Source organism: Urocitellus parryii, chromosome 14 (genome assembly GCF_045843805.1).
Source record: "Urocitellus parryii isolate mUroPar1 chromosome 14, mUroPar1.hap1, whole genome shotgun sequence".
NCBI lineage: Eukaryota > Metazoa > Chordata > Mammalia > Rodentia > Sciuridae > Urocitellus > Urocitellus parryii.
The window spans coordinates 2,183,051-2,205,805 of NC_135544.1; the positions used below are offsets into that span (position 1 = coordinate 2,183,051).

The window sequence follows — 22,755 nt, forward strand, 5'->3', positions numbered from 1 at the left end:
CCATGATATCTCTTTTCCTTGTGACCAAAATGCTCTATGAAAAATAGTATAAAACGTTTATTCTTGACCCTTTTTACAAAGCATTTTAAAATATAACTGCATAGATAAATGCAAATCCAAACCACAATGAGGTATTGCTTCACACCTACTAGGGTAGCTAAAATTAAAAAGACAGGTGATAACAAGTATCTGGCAAAGATCTGAGGAAATTGGGATGCTCATACATCGTTTGTGGGATTGACATTACCTAGCTGTTTTAGAAAACCATTTGGCACTTCACAAAAGTTAACAGAATTACCATATGATCCACAAGTTCTGCTCTCAATTGAAAGCATATGTTTACCCAGAAAATTTGTACACACATGACAGCCTTATTTAACCAAAAAGTTGAAACAGCCTGGTGCCCGTTAGTTAATGAAAGAACAAACAAATGTGTGGAGCCACACAGTTGAATATTACTTAGCAATTAAAAAGTTAAGTAATGTGATCTGCTACAGCATGGATGAACCTTGAAAGCATTATATTTATAGGTAAAAGAAGCCAGTCAGAAAAGACCATATTTTATATGACTCCACTTATATGAAGTATTCAGAATACATAAGCACATTCATAGAGATTGAAAGCAGAAAAGCTGTGGGTGGAGAGACAGGTGAAATGAGTAATGCTAATGAGTATAGTTTGTTATTTGAGACTATGAAGAGATTCAAAACCTCTAAAGTGAATGGTTGTACAATTCTGTGAGTACACACACACAAAAAATCATTGAATTGTACTCTTTAAAAAGGTGAATGTAGGCTGGGATTGTAGCTCAGTTGTAGAGCACTTGCCTCGAACATGTGAGGCACTGAGTTCGATCCTCAGCACCATAAAAATAAAATAAAAGCATATTCGACATCTATAACTGCAAAAAAATTTTTTTAAAGGGTGAATGTTAGAGTGTGTGAATTATATCTCAAAGCTGTTGTAAAGATAGCTAATAGCAACTTTTGAAATAAGAACACTAAATTTTCAATTAAATCACCATAAGATGGGTTAAATTGAAATGTAAAACAAAATACTCAGCATTGGATCACTCATCGAAAGGATTTGAATACATTTTTGTGATTCAACAAAAGAAATCTTATAAATATAGAATAGTATAAGTACGCCACTTACAGTCTCTGACTGTCAAGCCCATGTCTTCCCCACATGTTATTACAACTAGAAAACTTTGGGGTTTTATTTGTTAAAATAGGTAATAGGAATCATTCTCTTAATTGATTTATTTATTATCTTGTTCTGGTCTTCTGTAGGGGAAGAAACAGGTATGGGAGCACTGAGTTTATTTTGGAAGACAGCAAGACATTGCTGAGAAGCTATATAGTAGTTTACTAAAGCCCAATAAAGTCATGATCTCAGTGAATTTGAATTTAAAGTTCCCCCCAAACCTCCATAGCATCAACAGAGTAGTACGTTCTCTTTATTTACTCCTCAGAAGTGGGATAGTTCTTCCTCCCTCTGTTTTATATTGCCTCTGTTTTCTGTTACCGTTGCTTACAGTAATCAGCACTGTGGATTCAACTCTTTGTTCAGTTCTTGGTAATTCCTGATAATTTGAATGGAAATCACTTTACTGTTCCAACTACCAATATTATGCCTTCCAGAATGAGAATCACTACCCTCCTAGGAAAAATAAAGACATAAAACCTCGAAACTCTGGCAAGTGATAAGTCAGCAGTGATTACCAGAGAGATAAGCTAGTATCTGATGGAGGTCCAAGTCTTATCAGCAGGTTAGGAAGTAGCCCTGGATATTTAGTGTGGTCTCCACTTAGGTAAACCTGGAGAGGCATTTCAGAACTGAGCCCTTAGAGGATCTGGATTTTATAGCCAGAAACCAAATGAAGGGCTGATATTAACCAGGTACTGAGACTGGGAAAGCCAGTAGAGAGACAATTGCATATGGTTCGTTTTAGTGGAATAGTGTTCTTAAAATTTTGAATCTGCCCATAATGGGGTTTCATGCAGGTTTCCTTGACCCAGAATCATCAAGAAAAGTCTAACTCAGACTTGAGAATTTCTCCTCCCTCAGCTTTGGTGAAGAAGTTACCTCTTACTATAGTGTTTTATTATAGCAGTTTTAGCTCCAGTTATCTCTTTTTATTTTTAGATTTCAGCATATTTTAATTAAAATTGAAAATTAAATTTAAAAATTAAGTAGATTATCTTTAAGGACTTTAATTTGAAAGCTTTCAGTCAAGACTTTTATTATTTTAGGCAGTCACAGCAGTGGGGATAGGGGTTTTAAAATCCTGGGTTCATTACTCTAATCAGCATTTATAAAACTCAACTTTAAAATGGTGAAACAGTTTCACCTGTTAATGAATGCATAGAAATAAAACAGACAATATGGATGGGGGAGACACCCCCCCCACTTCGAATGGATCTAACTATAATTCATATGAATAACAAAACCACACTGAGGTATTTGGGATATGTAGAGAAATAAACCCCCAAAATTCTTTTTTCTTTTTTCTTGCAGTGCTGAGGATTGTATCCAAGGTCTCTTGCCTGCTAGGCAAGTGTTCCACCACAGAGCTTTACTTCTAGTTCTCAAAAATTCGTGAATATACATATTAGCTATATGCCTTTAGGCTAAAAAAAAAAACCTGTAAATAAATATTGAACTGTAATTAATAGCTTCCTTTTTTTTTTCTTGTGGTTTTGGTTAGCAGTTTTGAAAGCCTTAATGTACCTTCTTGTACTGTGCAAATAAGTTAATGTGTAGCAGATAATGAGAGCTAGGATTTTCAATATCAGAGGAGTTATAAATATGCAAAGGAAAAGGCTAGAGTTAACCTGGTGGTATTAGATTGGATTTGGTGCTGTCAGTGTGAACTTTTATGTATCTAAATTATTTAGAGAAATAGCTATTAGTGTGAGACCATGTGTGTTTGCATGTGTGCACACACATATGTTCATTCACAACTCTGGGATGATTCAAACGCCAAAATAAACAAGTTGTTCTTAGCAACTGTAAGAGATAAAATCCCCAAATGCTCAAGTCCCTTATAGAAAATGGTATAGTATTTGTATATGATCTATACACATCCTCTGTAAACATTAAATTATCTCTAGATCATTTTTTTTACTTTAAAAAATATTTTTAGTTGTAGATGGATACAATTTCTTTTATTCATTTTTATGTGGTGCTGAGGATCTAACCCAGTGCCTCACACTTGCAAAGCAAGCGCTTCACTACTGAGCTATAGCCCCAGCCCTCTAGATTACTTATAATACCTGGTATAATGTAAATGCTGTGTAAATAGTTGCTCTACTGTATTGTTTAGAGAATAATGACAAGAAAAATGTCTTTGTATGTTTAATATATACTATGTTTTTTTGCCCTCCAGATGTTTTCAATCTACAGTTTGTTGAATCTGTGGATGTGGAACCCACTGATTGGTGGGAGGCTACAATAAGATAGAATTCGGTGTATTAGCACTGATGAAAATGAATAATTAATTGATAAAGGGGTGGAAGTAAAAGCTTTTCTTGGAGTAGAAAATTGATATATAAAAAAGGAATTATGAGATTACCAGAGCACCATTGGCACAAGAGTAATGATTGCTTCAGGTAAGAATCAGATAAGCCTGGCACTGTGATGCACATCTGTAATCCCAGAGGCTTAGGAGGCTGAGGTAGGAGGATTGTAAGTTCAAAGCCAGCCTCAACAGTGTGCAAGCCCCTGGCAACTTGTGAAACCCTGTCTCAAGATAAAACATAAAAAAGGTCTGAGGATGTGGTCCAGTGGTTACTAGACCACTTACTAGAATCAGATTCAATCCCTGGTACCAAAAATATCAGTAATTGATGTTAAAACTACTAGTATATTTGATGAGAAACAACATTTTTATAACTTGAAGATATTATTCTATAAGATACTTATTAGTTAAAAAGGGAAAAACATTAGAAACTTTACAGTAGAGAAACTTGGCAAGTGATCAAAGTTCATATCACTATTGTTGGGACAAAAATGGCATTATGTGCCTCTTATGGTGCACTGAGCAGGACACAAAGCGCTTGCTTCTCTGATAATCTTGCCACAAATACATAACCAGAATCTAAAAAGAAAAATTAGAACCAAATTGAGGGACATTCTACAAAATAAATAGCTTGTACTCTTAAAAAATATCAAGGTCATGGAAAACAAGGACTGAAGAAACCTTCCAGATTAAATAAAGAGATATGACGAATTAATGCTGTGCATGATTCTGGATTAGGTCCTGAATCAGGAAAACAGAAATGTACTTATTCTTTAGGAATTCAAACTGAAGTAGAGTAAAAGGACTTATGCTTGCAACCTAAACAGTTCGGAGAAAAAAAAAACCTCTTGGTATGTGTTTGTGTGTAAGAAGAAAACACAGTGGAGAAGAATGATAAAGTAAATGTGGTAATATGCTAACATTTGAGAAATCTGAGCAAATGTTGTACAGAAATTCTTTATACAATGTCTGTAGCTTCTCTGTAAGTCTAAAGTTATTTCAGAATAATGTTTTTGTTGTCTTTTTTTTATGTAAACAGAAAATACCAACAATTGCTTGTGCTGTGCCAGTATGCCTATTATTGGCTCTATACTGACACTTGAACTCTCGTTAATAAACTACTACTAATTCCAGCTCTCTGCCTCTTAAAAAAGAAATAAATAATCTGCATTGCATTTTATAAATTAAAATTTTACAAATTAAACATATTTGTAAAAATTTCAAATAGTGAGAAATTGTACGAAAGTATGTTCCTGCACCCCCTTCTTCTAAGGTCACCACTATTAACAGATTGGTTGTCTCATTATAAACATTTCTGGACTTAGACATCAGAGTGTGTGTGTGTGTGTATGTGTGTGTATGTGTGTGCATGCGCGCACGTTCTCGCATACATGGGCAAGCATGTAACACACACATACCTGGTCCCTTTCTACCCTTTATGTCCATACTATAAAACATTATTGAGTATCATTTTTTAAAAAAAATCTAATGTAGCCATGGACATCCAATAAGTACATGTCAGTCTGTCTCATTCTTTATCATGTTTTCCCTTCTAAATGAATGATTCATTTGTCCCTGAAACTCAAGGACCATTAACTCACTTTAATGGTGGAACCATTTGTAAACACCTGGGATAGCTGATAGCTCACAGAATTGAAGCGCTGTTTATTGTGCCAAACAAAACTGTCATCAAGCATCAAGGTACTGTGAGGATCTCAATTTTCTCTAGTAGGAGGTGAGGTGACCTTCACTTTCTATATGGCTACTCAAAGTTGAAATTCCCAAAAGAGAATATGTGTTTTATCACTTTTGGTAGCATCTGTCCCTTAAATGATCAGAGAAGTAAGGGCATAGTACTGCGCTAGGTGCCCTTCCCAAAAAAGAAGGACCAACAGGTGCAGCCATCCACCTAGCTTCCCTTCCCAGGGCTCTTATTGCTTCCAAGCTCTCCATTGTGTCCATCTTTCCTACCACTGCTAGTATTACCCTTTGACTACCATGACTCTTAATTGTGTTTCCTACACAGACAGCCTCAGTAGTACTATTTCTTAGAAATGCAGATTCCTGGGTTCCATCCCAAATTTGCTAAATCAAACTTAGGCCTAGGGCCCAGCACTCTATTTAGCAAGTTGAATCTCATATACACTAACATTTAAGGATCTAGATCTGCATGCAACGAAAAGTCCTCCCTCTTGGCATAAAAGGTCCTTTGTGATCTCACCCGACCCTGCTTATGCAGGCCTCCTCCCTGCATCCTGTTACATAAAAATGTGCTGAGTGCTTTCCTGGACCGACAGTACCTGGTGAACTTTCTCTCTTCCCTTACTTCCTCCACCATGCCGAAGTATAAGGAGTGCAGCCTCTATAGATAATAGTGAACCTGGGTTGGAAAAGACATTTGGCTGTCCCTATAACCAGTCAGAATGGGTTGCTTCTAAATAACAGTTAATCTTCAATATCATAATTTATATCTAAAAACTGTCCTTTCTGGTTCTTGTAAATAGAACACCATTTACATTTGGAAGAGAAGGTTTCTCTGTTTCATATGAGACGTTTGGGTAAATTATAAGGTAGAAGGGAATAAAGTTGATTTTGAAAGGCCCAGATTCCCCCTTTCATTTGGCAGTTATCTCACCCTGACAGCATTTAATGTGAAGTCACTGTAGCCAGAGAAGTATCTTATTAGGCTTTAATTAAAAGCACAAGACTTTTAGTTTTCCTTGTCTTCTATCTTTTCTCCCCCATTTTTCTCCTTTTTTTTTCTTCCTCTTAACTTGTATATTCTCTCTTCCCCAGCCCCACTGTCTCCTCTTCATTATCCTTTAACATTTAAAATATTTTGGACTTGGCTAATCTCTATGGATAGAAACTTAGCTTTGAGCAGGATATTGATTACCAAATATGGTATTGCTGCTAAAGATGTTGGAGGAATGTGGCTTGTATTCTAAGCCTCCAGCCTCTGAATAAGCTGCCAAGCAAATTAGATCATTTTAACTTCTGAGTCTTTTTTTTTTTAAATAAAGATGCTGGAACGTCGATTTGGAACATGATGTTGATATTATTTTAACCCAAACAAGAGAAGGGTATGAAGAAGAGGGCAGGGAGTGAGAAGACTCAGTGGAGCATGCTTTAGGACGTGAGCCACCAACCCAGGTTGTATAAGAAACAAACACATTGTGTGGAGCTTCATTTGATTCTACAACACCAGTGAATGAACTGAGGCATAGAATTTGCATCATTATTTAAGGATAGAAGCCTTAGAGGATCCCAGACAAGTCCCAAGATGTTCTTGTAATGTTATTCCCCAGTGGTCTTAGCTGAAACCCTCACATTGATGTGGGCTGTGATCCAGGAAAGTTGATTCTTCCCAGGAAGATTGGTGGAGTTCAGTGCCAGGGAAAATAGCCTGAAATTCTTATCATGTTCCTACTGTAGGTGTCTGATAGGATGCAATGTGAATGTGCAAGACCTTCTACAACATCTCTTTAAATGACAGCCAGTGACTATGCTTGTCTCCCAGCAAAGAATACAACTCTTCAGTTCCATATTAGGAAATATTTATTCTGTTGTGATAGTGGCTTTGATAGGGTAAAATGCTGTAAGCTGGCAGAATCAAATACCACTTGAAGCACAGCAGTTTGTTTCTTTCCTTGTGTATGTTTTTGGAAAGACAGTATTGAAATTTCTCAAATTAAGACAGCAAAACCCAAGACAAATTAAAAGAAATTTCTTGTGATACACTCATAATCCCAGCAGTTTGGAAAGCTGAGGCAGGATGATCTTGAGTTCAAAGCCAGCCTCAGCAATTTAATAAGACCCTAAGCAATTTGGCAAGACCCTATCTTTAAATAAAAATATAAAAAAGGCTGGGGATGTGACTCAGTAGTTTAGCACCCTTGGGTACAATCCCCTGTACTAAGAAAAAAAAAAAAGAGTTTCTTAATGTTTTACAAAATTGATACCCCTTTCACTTTTGGTGGTTAGGTCTACACAAGTGGATCCTCCACCTTCCTCCCCCATTTTGCCACCCTCAGTTGGGTTCTTCTCAGAGGATGAATAAATCAGACTTGGGAAGAAATTCCACCCACTCCCAGATGTCTCTGGGTCAAGGATCTGTGGCTTTTGTTGTACTCCCTGAGGACCTCTCTTTCCCCCAACCCCATTTCCTCTTATAGCTGTTATTGTCTTGCTCTTCTTACTTCTTTGAAACTGAGCCTGTGAAGTTCAGAGTCATCCTAGTCTACAGAATAAGATTCTTACTCATTTCTTATGGAAATTCTCATGTTTTTCTTCAAGTTAATTGGGAAAAAAGCAAGGGAAGTTTGGGGACCATTGGGCCCATGTATGTACATTTAGAAAACTAAATGGAAAACCTGTGTTCTTAGGATACTCGTTTTTAGGACTCAGACAAACATTGGATATGAATCTATTTTGGGTGTGCATTCAGGCACTATTACATAGTGCCATCTGCTTCTTGACACTATTGCTGATGTCTAGAATTCATGACATTGAACGGTTTTCTTTGGGATCTTGGTTATGCTTAGTAACAAAGGCATTCTTTAATGGAAGGGCTCCAAATAGAACTTGCCTTGCCCTAACCCTTGTTATTGATAGTGTTTGTTATTTGTCTTATTGAATATGATCCTTTTAAAAAAAGGCAAACTGCAATAATAAGGACAAGAGTAACTGAAATTATTGTCATCTCTGAGGATTGTGTCTTTTTTGTCCGCCTTGTAGCTAGAAAGTTCACTATTATCAGAATCAAGACAACCACATCAAGCCTTCAGACTTTGTGTAATTCATAAGCTAACTGCAATCTAATGATTTGTTATGTACACATATCAACTGCTTAATTCCTACTTCTGAGTAATGCAGTATACTTGCATTAACCTTGTAAAGCTCTAAGTTAGGAGATGGATTCTTTTTCTCCATATATAGATAATGAAATGAAAAACATGGTCAGAGTCCAGGCCTCCTAGGACCTAGGTGTCAAGATTCCAGTGTTGCCCAGTGTTTCATTTTCATTATATTGTACTGCAATTACATCTTTCATTCCTATTAGTAGTCATCTATCCAGGTTTTTAACTGTACTAGTGATTTGCTGGTGTACAAAACATTTTTGTCCAAGAATAAAAGGAATAGTTGAAAAGCTTTTTCAGTGGAATAAGCTAAATCCTCCTGCCTTTGTGGACACATTTGTGTTGTGAGGTTTTGTATGTTCTATGTAAACAGAAAGAAAGCTCTTGCTGACCTTTTTTCCTGATAGGCTAGGGTTTAACTGGTGTTGTTTATTTTGTCACCATTCTGGTTTGACTCTAAGGAAATGAAAACATCTTCCACTTTTCTTTATTTCCAAAGGGCATCCGCTTTGATCCTGAAATTCCGCAAACACTACGACTAGAGTTTGCTAAGGCAAACACGAAGATGGCCAAGAACAAACTAGTAGGGACTCCAAACCCCAGTACTCCTCTGCCCAACACTGTACCTCAGTTCATTGCCAGAGAGCCATGTAAGTTGATCTATTTTTCATTTTGTTAAAAACTTTTATTTCATGTGCTGCATGTGAGATTACACCATGGAATGTAGTGCCAGCTGATTCTCATCTTTCATTTCTGTGAAGAGATTGCCTGTTCTTGCTGTCTGAATACCAAACACAGATGGTGATTGGCTGGTGATTGGTGTTGGTGATGGGCTGTTCCAAAACATGGTTTACCTTGAACAGAGCCATAACTTCTTTCTGTTGATGTGCTATGAATTTCCTTTAATGTGATATTGATCATTGTGAGCACGCCCTTATTTGCCTTGGAGTATAAACTCTTTCTCCCTGAACCCTTGGACAGAAGAATTGGTTCTCAGCATTCACTTTATTCTTGTTTATTGAAGGATATCTGTTCTGAGGCTTTGGAAAAATAGGATGTTAAAATTGAAAGAAACAAAACTTAAGAAGTAAGTGGTCCAGTTTTTCAAAACTGTTTAGCCCTAACTGTAGAGGAAATAGTAGATATACACAAAGAATTCATATATTGGAACAATCAATTCTTGCAAATTAATACCAATAAAGTTTTAAGGAAATTTGGGACTTCCTGTTTTAAATTATTTGGTAAAGGACTTTGGCTGATTGTTAAAGAAGTCTTTTACCCCACATTGGTGAGCTTAAATGTCCAGACTGTGATTTCTGCTTTTGAATGAAATCCTTAAAAAGGTTGTCTTGGTTTTCTTTTTCAAGCTCAGAAGTGGCAGAAGTGAGGCATGAGACAGTTTTCAAGTTTTCCAGCCATATGTAATTTAATGTGGAAGGGTATTTGTGGAAACGAAGTTACTTAACCAAGTTATTTGGAATATTTCTGTCCTATTGTTCTTGATCTTCTTGCCAAATCACACGATCATGATCATCTTCCTGCATTCCTTAACAGTATGCTCCAACTATTCTTATTGAAACTGAAGGGCACATGGGTTCCTGGCTCCCCCCAACCCCATGTCGTGTGTATGTGGGGGATTTAATCTGGTCATGGTGGAAGTGAAAGTTATTCTGTAGCTCATTTACCCTTGAAAAAGCTGATGCTGGCCAATATAGTTTATCTCCCAATAAGTTCTAAAAATTTTCTATATAACCAGAAAGTCATGACCAAGGAAAAATTATTATTTCATATTCTAGGAAAAGTTGAAACCTTTATTTATTTGAGGAGAAAATCTAAACAAACATTCATCTTATAATGCAGTTGCATTACAGGAGGATAAAGGGACATTCCGTACATAATTGTTAATATTAAGCATTTAGCTCAGTGCTTTATATATTGTATATGTTTGATAAATATTTATTACTGAGTGGATAAACTGAGATTTTTATTTGGTTGTTCATAGAATTAATAGAGGCATTTGTGTGCCTCTTTATTTCTGTCTGAACTTTCTTCTCTCTTGTTAAGTCATCAGAAAATAGTATTTTTCAAATGCCTTTGTTTTAGTGAAATTTGTCTTCCTCACATCTCAGTATCACTTAAAAAGATTTAATTCAGACAGGAAGTATGATGTTGGTGATGTTAAACTTTGGCCTTTCAGTACTTAGCTGAATGTTTTTATTGTTGTTGTTGTTGTTGTTTTGAACCTCAAACATTCTTCTCAGTCTTTTACAACACCCCTGTGAAATAGGTAGCAAGGGATGGGACCACATATAGAGATAAACAAACTGGCCACTCACAACCCTTGAAGTTCCAGGAGAGCGGGGAGCAGAGTAGAGTACTCTACTCCAGCTAGCTCTGCTCACTTCCCTTCCGTTTGTATGGAACAGCTCAGAAGTGGTCAGATAGTTTCCATGGCAGGGTTAAAACTTGTCCAGCTGCTCATAACAAAGCAAACTTGAAGTTTAAGAAAAAATTTCAAATAGCCGAGTGTATTCTTGAGAAAATAAGTTAGCATGATTTCTCTTAATATAGCTTCTTACGACAGAGGAGTCCTGACACGCAACAACTTCACTATGACTCAGATAGACCTTATCACCCTTACCATTCCCTCTGGGAATCCTGACTTTTCCTGTCACATATACATATCTAGTGCTTTCCTGTTAGCACATTTTAGAGACTAAGAATGCTGTGGTGTGTATCCAGACCAGCAAATGAATCTCATTGTACCTATAATCCGTACTCGAGGTGGTCAGTTTCATCATCTGTCAAGTGTAGACTGTGCTGACGTCAGAATTTTGGGATTGGAAAAACCCTGAAGGCTTCTGTTACAGGTCATGAGATGGGCTTTTATACCTGACTTTTTTTTTTTTAAAGAGAGAGAGCGAGAGAATTTTTTTAATATTTATTTTTTAGTTTTCGGTGGACACAACATCTTTATTTTATTTTTATGTGGTGCTGAGGACCGAAACCAGTGCCCCGCGCATGCCAGGCGAGCGAGTTACCGCTTGAGCCACATCCCCAGCCCTATACATGACTTTTTTTGTTAAAATTTTTACATAGTAGCTGAAAAACACTCATTGCCATCACGAAAGGAAGAATGTTCTTTAATCTGATTATCCAACATTTACTTGAACTCCTAATTCTCAAATGAGCACCCAGTGTGCTAGACCCTGGGGGAGAAGAAAACTGGTTACTGCCTTAACAAAGTTGGCAGTCCAAGGAGTTGGCCGTGGTCAAAAGTTGTCAGAAAAATCTTGGCCCTTTATTATGTAAATGTCAAAAAGATTCTGCAGTTTAGTCTAGATTGCCTCCAGGTCTGACTGCCATATATGCTGAGCACCTACTCTGTTCATGACAGGCATGAAGAATGAACAAACCAGGTTTTACAGCCCAGCAGGGCAGTTGGTAGCCTTGGCTTTAGACTGGAAGACATCAGTAAGAGTTCTTGTCTGAAAATTATTGATCAACCTTGTGACCTTTAAGGAAAACATTTTAAGCTTGCTGTGCTCCTGTTCCCATAATCTCTGAAGGAATTATGTTTTGTTCACTTGCTTGTTATGAGAGCTAAATAAAACAGTATCCCAAGACTGCATTCAGGATTAAGTAGGAGTATTAATATGTGTAGAGCACTAGCACTAGGTGAATAAAAAGTACAATTCTCATTTTCTTTTTTTTTTCCTTTTAATAAAAAGCATTGGGTTGCCTTTCCTTCCTAATAGTTAAACAAGTGTCATCATTGTGTGACTATAGACAATTGTCCTTGCAAGTTAGGAGAAAGGATGAATGGAATTCACGTATAGTCCCAGGAAAGCAGTATATCTTCCTAACTAAATTTATATTAATAGGATCACTAACTAGAACACCTTCTTTTGTTCTTTTATATGTAATAAAATTTGAGTTAAGCTATAAGAAAGCAGTTAAGGGATACAGGGGCTGGGAGAGTAGCTCATAGGGCACATACTTGGTATGTGTGAATTTCTGGCTTTGATCCCAAGCACCAAAGAGAAAGAGAGAGAGAGAGAGAGAGAGAGAGAGAGAGAGATGGAAAAAATATAAATTATGTAAAATTATGCATTAGGGTTGTACAGGAAGGTTGTATGCCATAGTATAAGAAGTCTGCTTTAGAAAAGAGAAAGGGGCAAGTCACCATCTTTTATTTTGTTTTCTTCATCTACAAAATGATACTATGAATAAAATATTCTGCAAGCATTGTACATGAATTATCTCATTCAGTTCTCAACACTACTTTTCAGTTGAAAAAACGGAGGCCTAGGAAGGCTTAGTAACTGATGAGGTTATACAGTCAACAAGTGTTATAGGCTAAATTCTGTTTTCTGAACTTCAGAAATTGAAATCTCGTACCGCAAGTTGAACCATATTTGGAAATAAGATGATTAAGTTCAAATGTTAGAGACCTAATCCAGTATAACTATTGTCCTTATAAGAAAAACAGATACCAGGTATGTGTGGACACAGGAGATAGCACCTGTAAAACCCAGGAGATAAACCTGCCAACACCTCAATCTCGAGCTTCCAGCCTCCAGAACTGTAAGAAAATAAATTGCTATTTAGGCTATGAGGTCTGCTATTTTGTTATGGCAGCTGAAGCAACCTAATATGTCAAGCAATATGGCCTGGATTTAAATCTGGACTCTCATTTAATAAGTTTTGTAATGATCTAGTTACTTAACCTTTCTGTGTCTCCATTTTCTGAGCTCTAAATGGCAATTAAAATTGACCCTTCCTATAGGTTATTGATTGATTAATATATGTAAAGATTAGAAAAGGGCCACAGGGACAGTACTCTATATGTAAAGATTAGAAAAGGGCCACAGGGACAGTACTCAGTGACCATCAGTATGACCACTAGTATGTATAGGTGTGGCAGTGTGTGTCAAAATGCATGTTTATGTGTCTTTTGTCCCTCATAATTATGAGGCCTATTGTTTTTCTACATTTGTACTCAGCATATAGAATGTAGAAATACACATGGAATGTTTTAAATATGCCACAGATTTATTTTTATGCATTTTTATTTGGTCATAATGCCTTATTCCCAGCAAGTGCAGAAGGAGGTGCACTTTAGGGAACTTTGTAAATTTCCAGTGTTATTGAGGTATAATTGGGGAATAATGAAATATACATATTCATGGTGTCTTAACTTAGTTATTTTTATCAGGCTCTAATTGTAAAAAATATTTTGAGTTTAGATTGCTTAGTATACCTTATTATTGTAGTATCTTTAAAGAGGGAACAGCCAGTGTTTAATAGTTTTCCCCTTTTAATTCAGTTTTTGTGGCACAAATATCAAAAGACTCCAAAAATCTGCAATAATCCAGTTTCCTATATTCTAATCCCAGGGTTTCTGATTCTTTGGAGTTTGGACTAGGATTTAGCTCTGTATTTTTAAAAGCTCCTGGGGCTTAACATTTGAGGATCACTAATAGAGCAAAGAATTAAAAGTTAAATTCTAGTATATTAAATTCTATTAAGTTAAATTCTTCTTTCTGCTCACACACTCCCTTATACCTACACTTTACCTCCCCACTTCCAACCCAAAGCATGCTCTGTTACATTGTTTCTCTTAAATACCTGGTGAGTACATAATCTTTTGGTGAATAATCACTTCCTTGTTTGCCTGCCACACCCTTGGAATTTCCCATTTATCCAATACTCACCTGGGCTTTTTTGAATTGAGTACTTTGTCTCATGTCTAAAATTATCCTGTGAAAGTTCAGGATTGTAAAGTATCTAGCAAGTGCCCTCCCAGGGCTAACACTTGGCAAATATGAATTCTGAACTTCATCCTTGTGGGAGAAGGGGCATTCAGGCCCTTGTTCTGAAGCTTCCTGGGCCCATGGAACTGAGCCAAGGTGTCTGCAGTTTCCATGACAGCAGAGCACAGTATGTGTCATGAGAAAGACTTAAGGTGTCTCATGCCTTCTCTGAAAGTGGGATTGTTTAGAACAGCAACAGTGGGGCCTGAGGAACCCCTTATGGTGGATAGAAAGCTGGACACAAGGAAGGTAGTTAGGGAGGGACATAGACAAATGAGAGCAAGGATTTTTACTCTGAGAATCAACTTTTTTGTGTGTTTTATAATGTAAATAGTTTTTTGAATTTCCCTGATGATAAAAATTCTGCATGTATCTCAAGGGAAAAAGATTTCAAGCAGTCCAGAAAAATAGAAAGTCTTCTTGATATTGTCATTCAGTGTTGGTGTACTTTATTCTCTCAGGATTACTTCAGAAAACAAGAGTAACCACTTTCAACAGTTTAATTATTTTAGCTCAATAAATAGCTAATCATCAGCAAAGATGAAGCTATGCTTAGCTTTGTATTGGGAGTACATACCAGCAGTTCCTCCCGGAGTGTTTTGAATCATTCAGATGGCAGTGGAAATGAGCATGAATGGGAAGGTGCAATAATAACAGATCTGCATTGCAAAATTTGGGATCCTAAAACCTCATGTGGAATCACTCCTGGAGACAGCTATGGTATGAGACAAGCATAAGTAGTCACAGATTTATGGATAAGTAGATGATGTGGATGTCAAGTCCCCAAAAGCAGGGAATTTTTCAAAGAGATTGAGCAAATTAGCTAAATCCTTACTTGTTTCTTTTATAAAATTTGGGACTGAGAGACCCAGTCCTGTAATCTGTTCAAAATACAACTAATGGAAATATATAAGGGAATGTCTAATAGGATGTTAGTTTTGTTATTCAGGGAGATAAGGAATTTGAGTTCCTTTTAAGAGAACATTCCTAAAGACAGAGGTATAAATATCACATGAGCATAATCCTGGCCTCTTTGCATTTGAGATACAAGCCAAAAACATGAAAAAATGTCCAACATCTTTAGTAATCAGGGAAAAGCAAATCAAAACTACCCTAAGATTTCATGTCACTCCAGTTAGAATGACAGCCATCAAGAATACAAATAATAATGCTGGAGAGCATGTGAGAGGATGTTGACAGTCCTACACTGTTGGTGGGGATTATAAATTAGTACAGCTGCTGTACTAAATCAATATGGAGGTTCCTCAGAAGACTAGGCATGGAACCACCATATGACCCACCTATATGACTCCTCAGTATTTATCCAGAAGAATTAAAGTCATCACACTACAGTGATACATGCATACTCATGTTTATGGCAGCATAATTCATAATAGCCAAACCATGGAACCCGCCGAGGTGCCATTAGTGGATGACTGGAAAGAAAATGTGGTTTGTATACACAGTGGAGTTTATTCAGCCATTAAAAAAGAATGAAATCACATAATTTACAGGAAAATGGATGGAACTTGAAAACATTTTGTTTAGCAAAATAAGCCATACTCAGAAAGTTAAGGGTCATGTTTTCTCTCACATATGGAAGCTAGTCAGGATAAAGGAAAAGAGAGGTGTTCCAGGTATGGCAACACAACTATAATCTCAGCAGCTCAGGAGGTTGAGGCAGAAGGATCACAACTTCAAAGCCAGCGTCAGCAAAAGCAAGACACTGAACAACTCAGTGAGACCCTGTCTCTAAATAAAATACAAAATAGGGCTGGGGATGTGGCTTAGTGGCCAAGTGCCCCTGAGTTCAATCCTCAGTACCACCTCCTCCAAAAAAAAAAAAAAGAAAGAAAGGGGTGTGTATGGGGGTTCCTATGAAGATCAAAGGGAGACTAGTAGAGCAGAGAAAGGGACCAGAGGGAGGGAGAAGAGGGAAAGATGAAATACTAGGGAACTGAACTGATCAGATTTTGTTATATTGTTTGTATGTACATATATGTAACAACAAATTCTGCCATTATGTATAATTATAAATGCACCAATAAAATATTGTGTGTGGGGGGGGATACAGGCCAAATTGCCTTTTTTCATGAACCCTATTCTTACACTTCAATTTATATTCATTTTGCTTTATAAGACAATCCTGCCTGGTTTACTTTATTCTTATAAAAGGACACCATAAAAGAAATTTAAAGAGTTACAATTGTAGATCTTCCTTCCTTCCAGAAATAACCACTGTTAGTATTGTGTTACAGATATTTCAGTCTGTTTCCCTACATTTATACACATGTATATAAAATACAGACTTTAGCAGGTTGTTTTTGTTTCATTTATTAGAGCATACTGTACTTGAGTCATTTCTTTATGTTGTGAACACCTTTCTCTCCAAAACTATTCCCAGAGCAATTATTTTAAGGGTTTATTATGTGAAAATGGGGGAGGCACAGTAAAGACCTTAGATGCCAAGCTGAGGTGTTTTTTTTTTTTTTTTAATTAAGTGGTAAGAAGAGAAGGATATCATTGAGCAAGATTGTTGAGCACTTATTGTTGAGTGTCACTATTTAACGAACATTCCCTCCTTAAGCTTTAGGAAGCTGCATTGGCAAAACGGGAATAGGAGCTGAACACCAAAAATTGAGTATTGGTATAATTAAGAAAGGACCTCCCCTAAAATTTCCTAATATAACTTGAAATCGCCTGGGACCCACCTGCTACACCCTGATGTTTTGGAAAGATGGGAGATAAGGACAGAAATCATTATTTCACCCATTTTCTTAAATGAAATACCTGAGATAATGAACTCATAAAGAGAAGTTTTATTTTTGAATCAACAGTTATGGATGTTTTAGCCTATGATCATTTTGCCCCATTGCTGTGGTTGAGTGCCACATAGCAAAACTACTTAACTTTATTGACAGGAAGCAAAAAAAAAAGAAAGAGGAGGGAGCAGGGTTCCCACAGTTCCCTTCAAGGGCGTACCTCCAGTGACCTAAAGATCTCTCAGTAGGCCCCACCTCTGGAAGCTTCTACTACCTCCCTATAGTGCCATCCTGGAGAACAAGCCCTTAATATTTAAATACATGGGCCTTCCAGTAATATTCAGGACCCAACTACATCACGCACCGGTGTTTACAGCTCACCTCCCTCTCTCTCTGTCTTCAAATACGCATGCATTCCTAGCTTTTGCTTAAGATATATAATTTTTAACTTAATAATATTAAGCAATTATTTGGTAATTTGGGTAATAATTAAGTAATTAAATGGTTAGATGTAGCTTGTTTTATGTGAGAGGTAAATGTTTGCAGCACAGTGTATATTAGCTAATTTATTTTATAATTTAATAGATAGCCTGTCTTTGATTAGCAGTGACTATTAATATTTTGCTTTGAATATGTTGCTTTTTTAATATTTATTTCTAGTTGTAGTTGGATACAATACTATTATTTTATTTTTGTGTGGTGCTGAGGATCGAACCCAGGGCCTTGCACATGCTAGGCGAACGCTCTACCACTGAACCACAATGCCAGCCCTTGAATGTGTTTCTATTACAAATCATAAATTTGCTATAAACAGATACCTTAAGAACTCCTAAACTCAAATCTCCTTAGAAATCATAGACTTTTTGTAATAACTCTTCACTTGTGTTTTGTAAACTCAAATTATTCATTACCTTTTCGGGGAAATGAAAGCTTAAAGAGAGTTAATTTACTAGGATAATCCCGAAGAAACAGGTAGCATTAATTTCTTTTAAGGCCCTTGTGTTGTTCTCACTTGCATTTCTTCCTGTGTTAATGTTTGGTGCAGGTTTCCCATTTCTTATCTGCCACCTTTCCATCCATATTTGTCATCCTCAAATAAACAGCTGCTGTAAGAAAAAAAAATACAATTTAGCAATTCTGAAAATATGGCCCACCTACTGTTATATGGTCTCTAAACCTTCTCAGAGAGTCTACGAGATCCAAACTCTTTTCTTTTTTTTCTCTTTCTTTTGAAGGTACTGGTATTGAGTGTACTGGGCTATGTTCCCAGCTCCTAAACTACTTTCATGAGAGTATAGTTTGTTTTTCCTACTATGTAGTGTTGGGCACAACTATTGGCACCTTTATTTCCAGACAGGTACCAAAACAAACCAGTAATCTTCTTTGAAGAGTATATTCTTCATTGCTTGAAGCCAGCTTTACTTAAGAATATCCTTGAAGAGTAACTATAAATTTCATTCAATCTCAGTTCTTGAGTATAATTTTATAGTTTAGTATGTCAATGGAGAGTTTGTATAAAGCTCTTCTGCAGTTGTTTAAATTGTGAGGTGAACTCACCATTGTCTGTGTGCTGTTTTTATTTGGAACTAATAAACTGGTTATTCAGACTTGGATATTTGGGAGATGTTTTTCTCAAAAACTAAGCTACCATCATGAGTTTGACAACTTCCCTGCAGATTGGTGATATTAATAGATTTTTTTTCTTGCATAATGAAATGAGTCAACATTTGGAAGATCCACATAAATCAGTGAACCAATATTTTCCAAATGACTGATGGATGTATCATGTTACAATATCATGCATGAGTAAAAAAAAAAATCATCTGAAATACAAAATGGAACAGAATACAGAAACTCATTGATAAGGTTTCAGATTCCACATTGCAACAAATATTTTTATATACTTTTTTTTAAATTTGTAGTTGGACACAATACCTTTATTTTATTTATTTATTTTTATGTGGTGCTAAGGATCGAACCCAGCACCTTGCATGTGCTAGGCAAGTGCTCTACCACTGAGCCACCACTCCAGAGCTGTTTCTCGTCAACTTTTGGTGTAATATCAAAGAGAAATATTTACAATTACCCATAAAAGGTATCTACAACTTGGCCAGGTTTCTACATAAATCTGTAATGCGATATTTTTTTCATACTCTACAGCCAAAACAATACATTGGAATAGATTTAATCCAGTTTTCTTTAATTAAGTCATATATTATAGAAATTTGAAAAATGTAGAACTGAGGTTTATTCTTGTTTGTTTTTCATAAAACACCCTATGTACATTAATGTATAATGGGTGTATTTAATGACTCAATAAGAATTTCAAACTTGAAACCTTTTAAATATGGTAAATATCAATTGACATTATCACATAAACAGAAGTTCCTTTTTCCTCGAGTTTTTACAAGTGTAAAGGTGTTTGGAAACCAAAGTCTAAAAACCTCTGGTCTTAAACATGTAAAGTTAACATTTTGTGCCTGGTTGAATAGAGTGGTCATGGAAATCTGACATTAGTATGTATCTACAATAGATCTGAAGCAGGTGATGAAATTGAAGACAATAGAGCTAGACTAGAAGGAAACAGTACTTTCTTTCTATCCCATACCTGGGACCCTGAAAGCTTGAACTTCTTTTAATTAGAGGTCAGGAAGAACTGATCAAGAAACTGGATAACAATATCACCCATCAATTCTCAGAACCATCTTGGAGGAATGTTCCCTAGCAGAATATCTTTGAAAAATATTTGATTCTCCCCCACCGTACCATCTGTTTCATTACCAAATATAATATTTCAGGAATCTTGGAAGTTAAACATAACATATATTTCTTAAATATGAAAGCTAAAGGAATCTTAACATTTTAATATTTTAAAAGTATACATATATAATTTTTTATATTCATATACATAGCTCTTTTTATTATCAATACATACTGTCCATATTTTTAAAAATTAAATGCAGAACAATATGCTACCCACTGAGAGATAAGTATTTTAATATACTGGTGAATAGCTGTACAAATAAACAAATAGATGATTTACAGATGGAATTATACATTACATGCTGCTGATACCTGCTTTCCATCTCAAGTATAGGCTTCATAGTTTTCATATAAGTCAAAATATAGCTGCTCTTCAATGATGGAGTACCTTAGGGAAAGAAAGATTGACAGACATGAAGAGTAAAAGAAGTGAAAAATCCTTTGGTATAATAGTCGGCACCAACTCAAGTCCCAGATCTCCTTTCTTCTAGTTCTGCAAATGTAGCCTCTAGGATCTTAGCTATCCTAAGAAATGATGAGAAAGAAGAAGCATTATACATGAACAAAATGGTTTAATTAGTGGCTGAAGGTACAGGAATGTCTTTCTGTCTTTTAATGAAATATCCCTCAGAAGGTTAAGGAGATCAAGCTGGTCAAACATTTACAGCTCTGTTCAGGAAGTTATGGTGAGTTCCTGTTCTAATTTTCTCACTTGAGTTGAACAAACATTTGAGGGGAGGTGAGAGATTAAAAAGCTGAATAAGGTATAGTCATGCTGTCCTGTTTACCCTAGAGGAAGCTGGCCTGTAAGACCTTCAGTATTCCTAATACTGAAGAGCAGGTGCTAAATAGATAAAATTTTGAGTGCAGATGATGAAGCTGGTAATTATGGAAAGAATTTGGAAGACCTTCTGTAGGTCTTTTAACCTTTTAGCTAAAGACTAGAAAAGTTTCAGTAGAGAATATGCAAAAAGATCTTCCATGCAGTAGACATTACCAAGGTAAGGATTAAAACTGGAAGTGTTGGAAGGAAGGGATTACGAAGGACCTCATAGTCTAGTGGAGTTGTGGAACTGAACAGAAAGAAAGGGAAGCAACCACACTGGACAAGACATCATGGTCGACCTAGAAAATCTTTACATTTCAAGCAGAAGGCTTCTAGAAATGGGAGGAAACCATTTTATGTTTTTACTCTTGTCATAGAACAAACACATCTGTGTTCATCACCTTTCTCTTATTATGTCAAAATACCTAAGAAAATCAACTTATAAGGATTATTTTGACTTAAAAATCTTAAAGAGTTTTGGTCCACGGTTGCTTGGCCCTGTTGCTTTGGGCCTGTGGTGGCTTTGTACATTATGACAGGAGCAGTTAGCAGGTAAGAGGAATCCTGTTCCCATCATGGCAGCCTGGCAGGACCCAATGACCTAACTCCCTTCAACTAGGCCCCACCTCTAAAAGCAACATAGACTAGGGACCAAGCCTACAATACATGTGCCCTCTGGATATATTAAAAATCCCAACATCTTGGCAGCATGCTGATTTAGTTTTCTCAGAGAAACATTTATGAAATAATCAAAATCTAGAGTATGGTTCGGTTTTGGATTTTTTTTTTTTTTCCGCTTAACACACACTTTTATTATGTCAGATTATGTAGGTCAGAAGTCCAGGTTTAGGTTAGCCTGGGCCACTGCTCACAGTCTCACAGGATGTAATAAATGATGGCTGGGCTTCAATTTAACCTGGTGTTTGTACCTACATAGTTATGGGAGATTTCATGGTCTGGAAGTTGTAGACAATTAGCTAGCCGTATTCTTTAAATTCACTTAATTTAATTACTACCATGTATCAAATGCCATCATGTAATCACTTATCCCTCCCGTCAACTGTGTAAGACAGGATTATCTTCCTTTGATAGATAAGAAATAGGAGATAGAGTAAACGTGATGCTTATTGCACCAACCCCTTCTTAATGAGCACAGAAAGAGTCTTTTAGGTAGTATTGTTGATCTATTGTGCTTTACCCAGAAACTTGCTTCTGGTTGGAAAGGAAGCCTTTTATTAAAAAGTCTCTACCTTGTGACTTTGAGGAAAAAGGCAGGTAATGTTTACATAATAAACACTGTTAGCTAAAACATTCCTCTGATAACTTAATCACCATCAATCTAGAACCCCCATCCAGTGAAAGTTTTTTTTTTTAAAAGAAATATGTTTTTAAAGCCACAATACAGAAGAGATTGGTATCTCTGTGATTTGTGTCCCATTTTTTCCAGGAAAATGGTGTATTTCGATCTATTCCACCCTTGTGCATTTTCAAATACACTAAAATATAAAGAAGATAGTATAATCAGTCCTGGAAATTCTTCATTTGTATTTAATAGGATTTTGTCACAATGTATTTCTTTTCTCCCGTCCTCCTCCTCCTCCTCCTCCTCCCCCCCCCCCCCCAAGGGAGACACTTTACCACTGAGCTGCATCCCCAGTATTTTTTAGTTTTAGACAGGGTCTCACTAAGTTCCTTAGGGCCTCACTGAATTGCTGAGGCTGGCCTCAAAATTGTGTTCCTCCTCCTCATTCCTGAGTCACTGGGTTTATGGATACGCAGCACAGTGACCTGCCCAATTTTCTTTTTTTAATTGAATTACTTATATCAGGTCAACTCAGTACATTTAGTTAAGTCTTGTAATCTAGAGCAGCCTCCCTTCCCCCACTCCTTTTTTATGCCATTGATTTATTGAAAAGTGTCCGCCCTCCCTCCCTTCCTTCCTTTAGGCTGGGGCTCAAATCCAAAGCCTTTTGCATACTAGGCTTTATATCATTTATATCATTGAGATACATCTCCAGCCTATTTTCTTCCTTTTGGTGTTCTTTTTGTTTATTTCTGCATCTCTTCTATTGACTCTAAATTTAGAAGCCTGATAAGATTTGAAAGGTTTGGTTAAATTCTGGTTTGCTTTTTTGGCAAAAATATATCCCAGGTAGTGCTGTAAACTTTATCTGACTTCCCATTATGAAGTAATTAGTTTGGGGAT

At 36.5% G+C, this 22,755-nt stretch overlaps 1 protein-coding gene across 5 annotated transcripts in view; it reads left to right on the forward strand.

Moving 5' to 3' along the window:
• Rbpms (RNA binding protein, mRNA processing factor) overlaps positions 1 to 22,755 on the forward strand; it is a 168,461-nt gene that overhangs the window by 91,437 nt on the left and 54,269 nt on the right. For all 5 annotated transcript variants that reach the window (XR_003303069.2, XM_077792569.1, XM_026414048.2 and 2 more), the window contains exon 5: positions 8,882 to 9,032. Coding sequence is in view for 4 of the 5 variants with exons in the window: in XM_077792569.1 (XP_077648695.1) it covers positions 8,882 to 9,032 (151 nt within the window). In the remaining variant the exon portion in view is untranslated. The remainder of the gene's footprint in view (positions 1 to 8,881; positions 9,033 to 22,755) is intronic.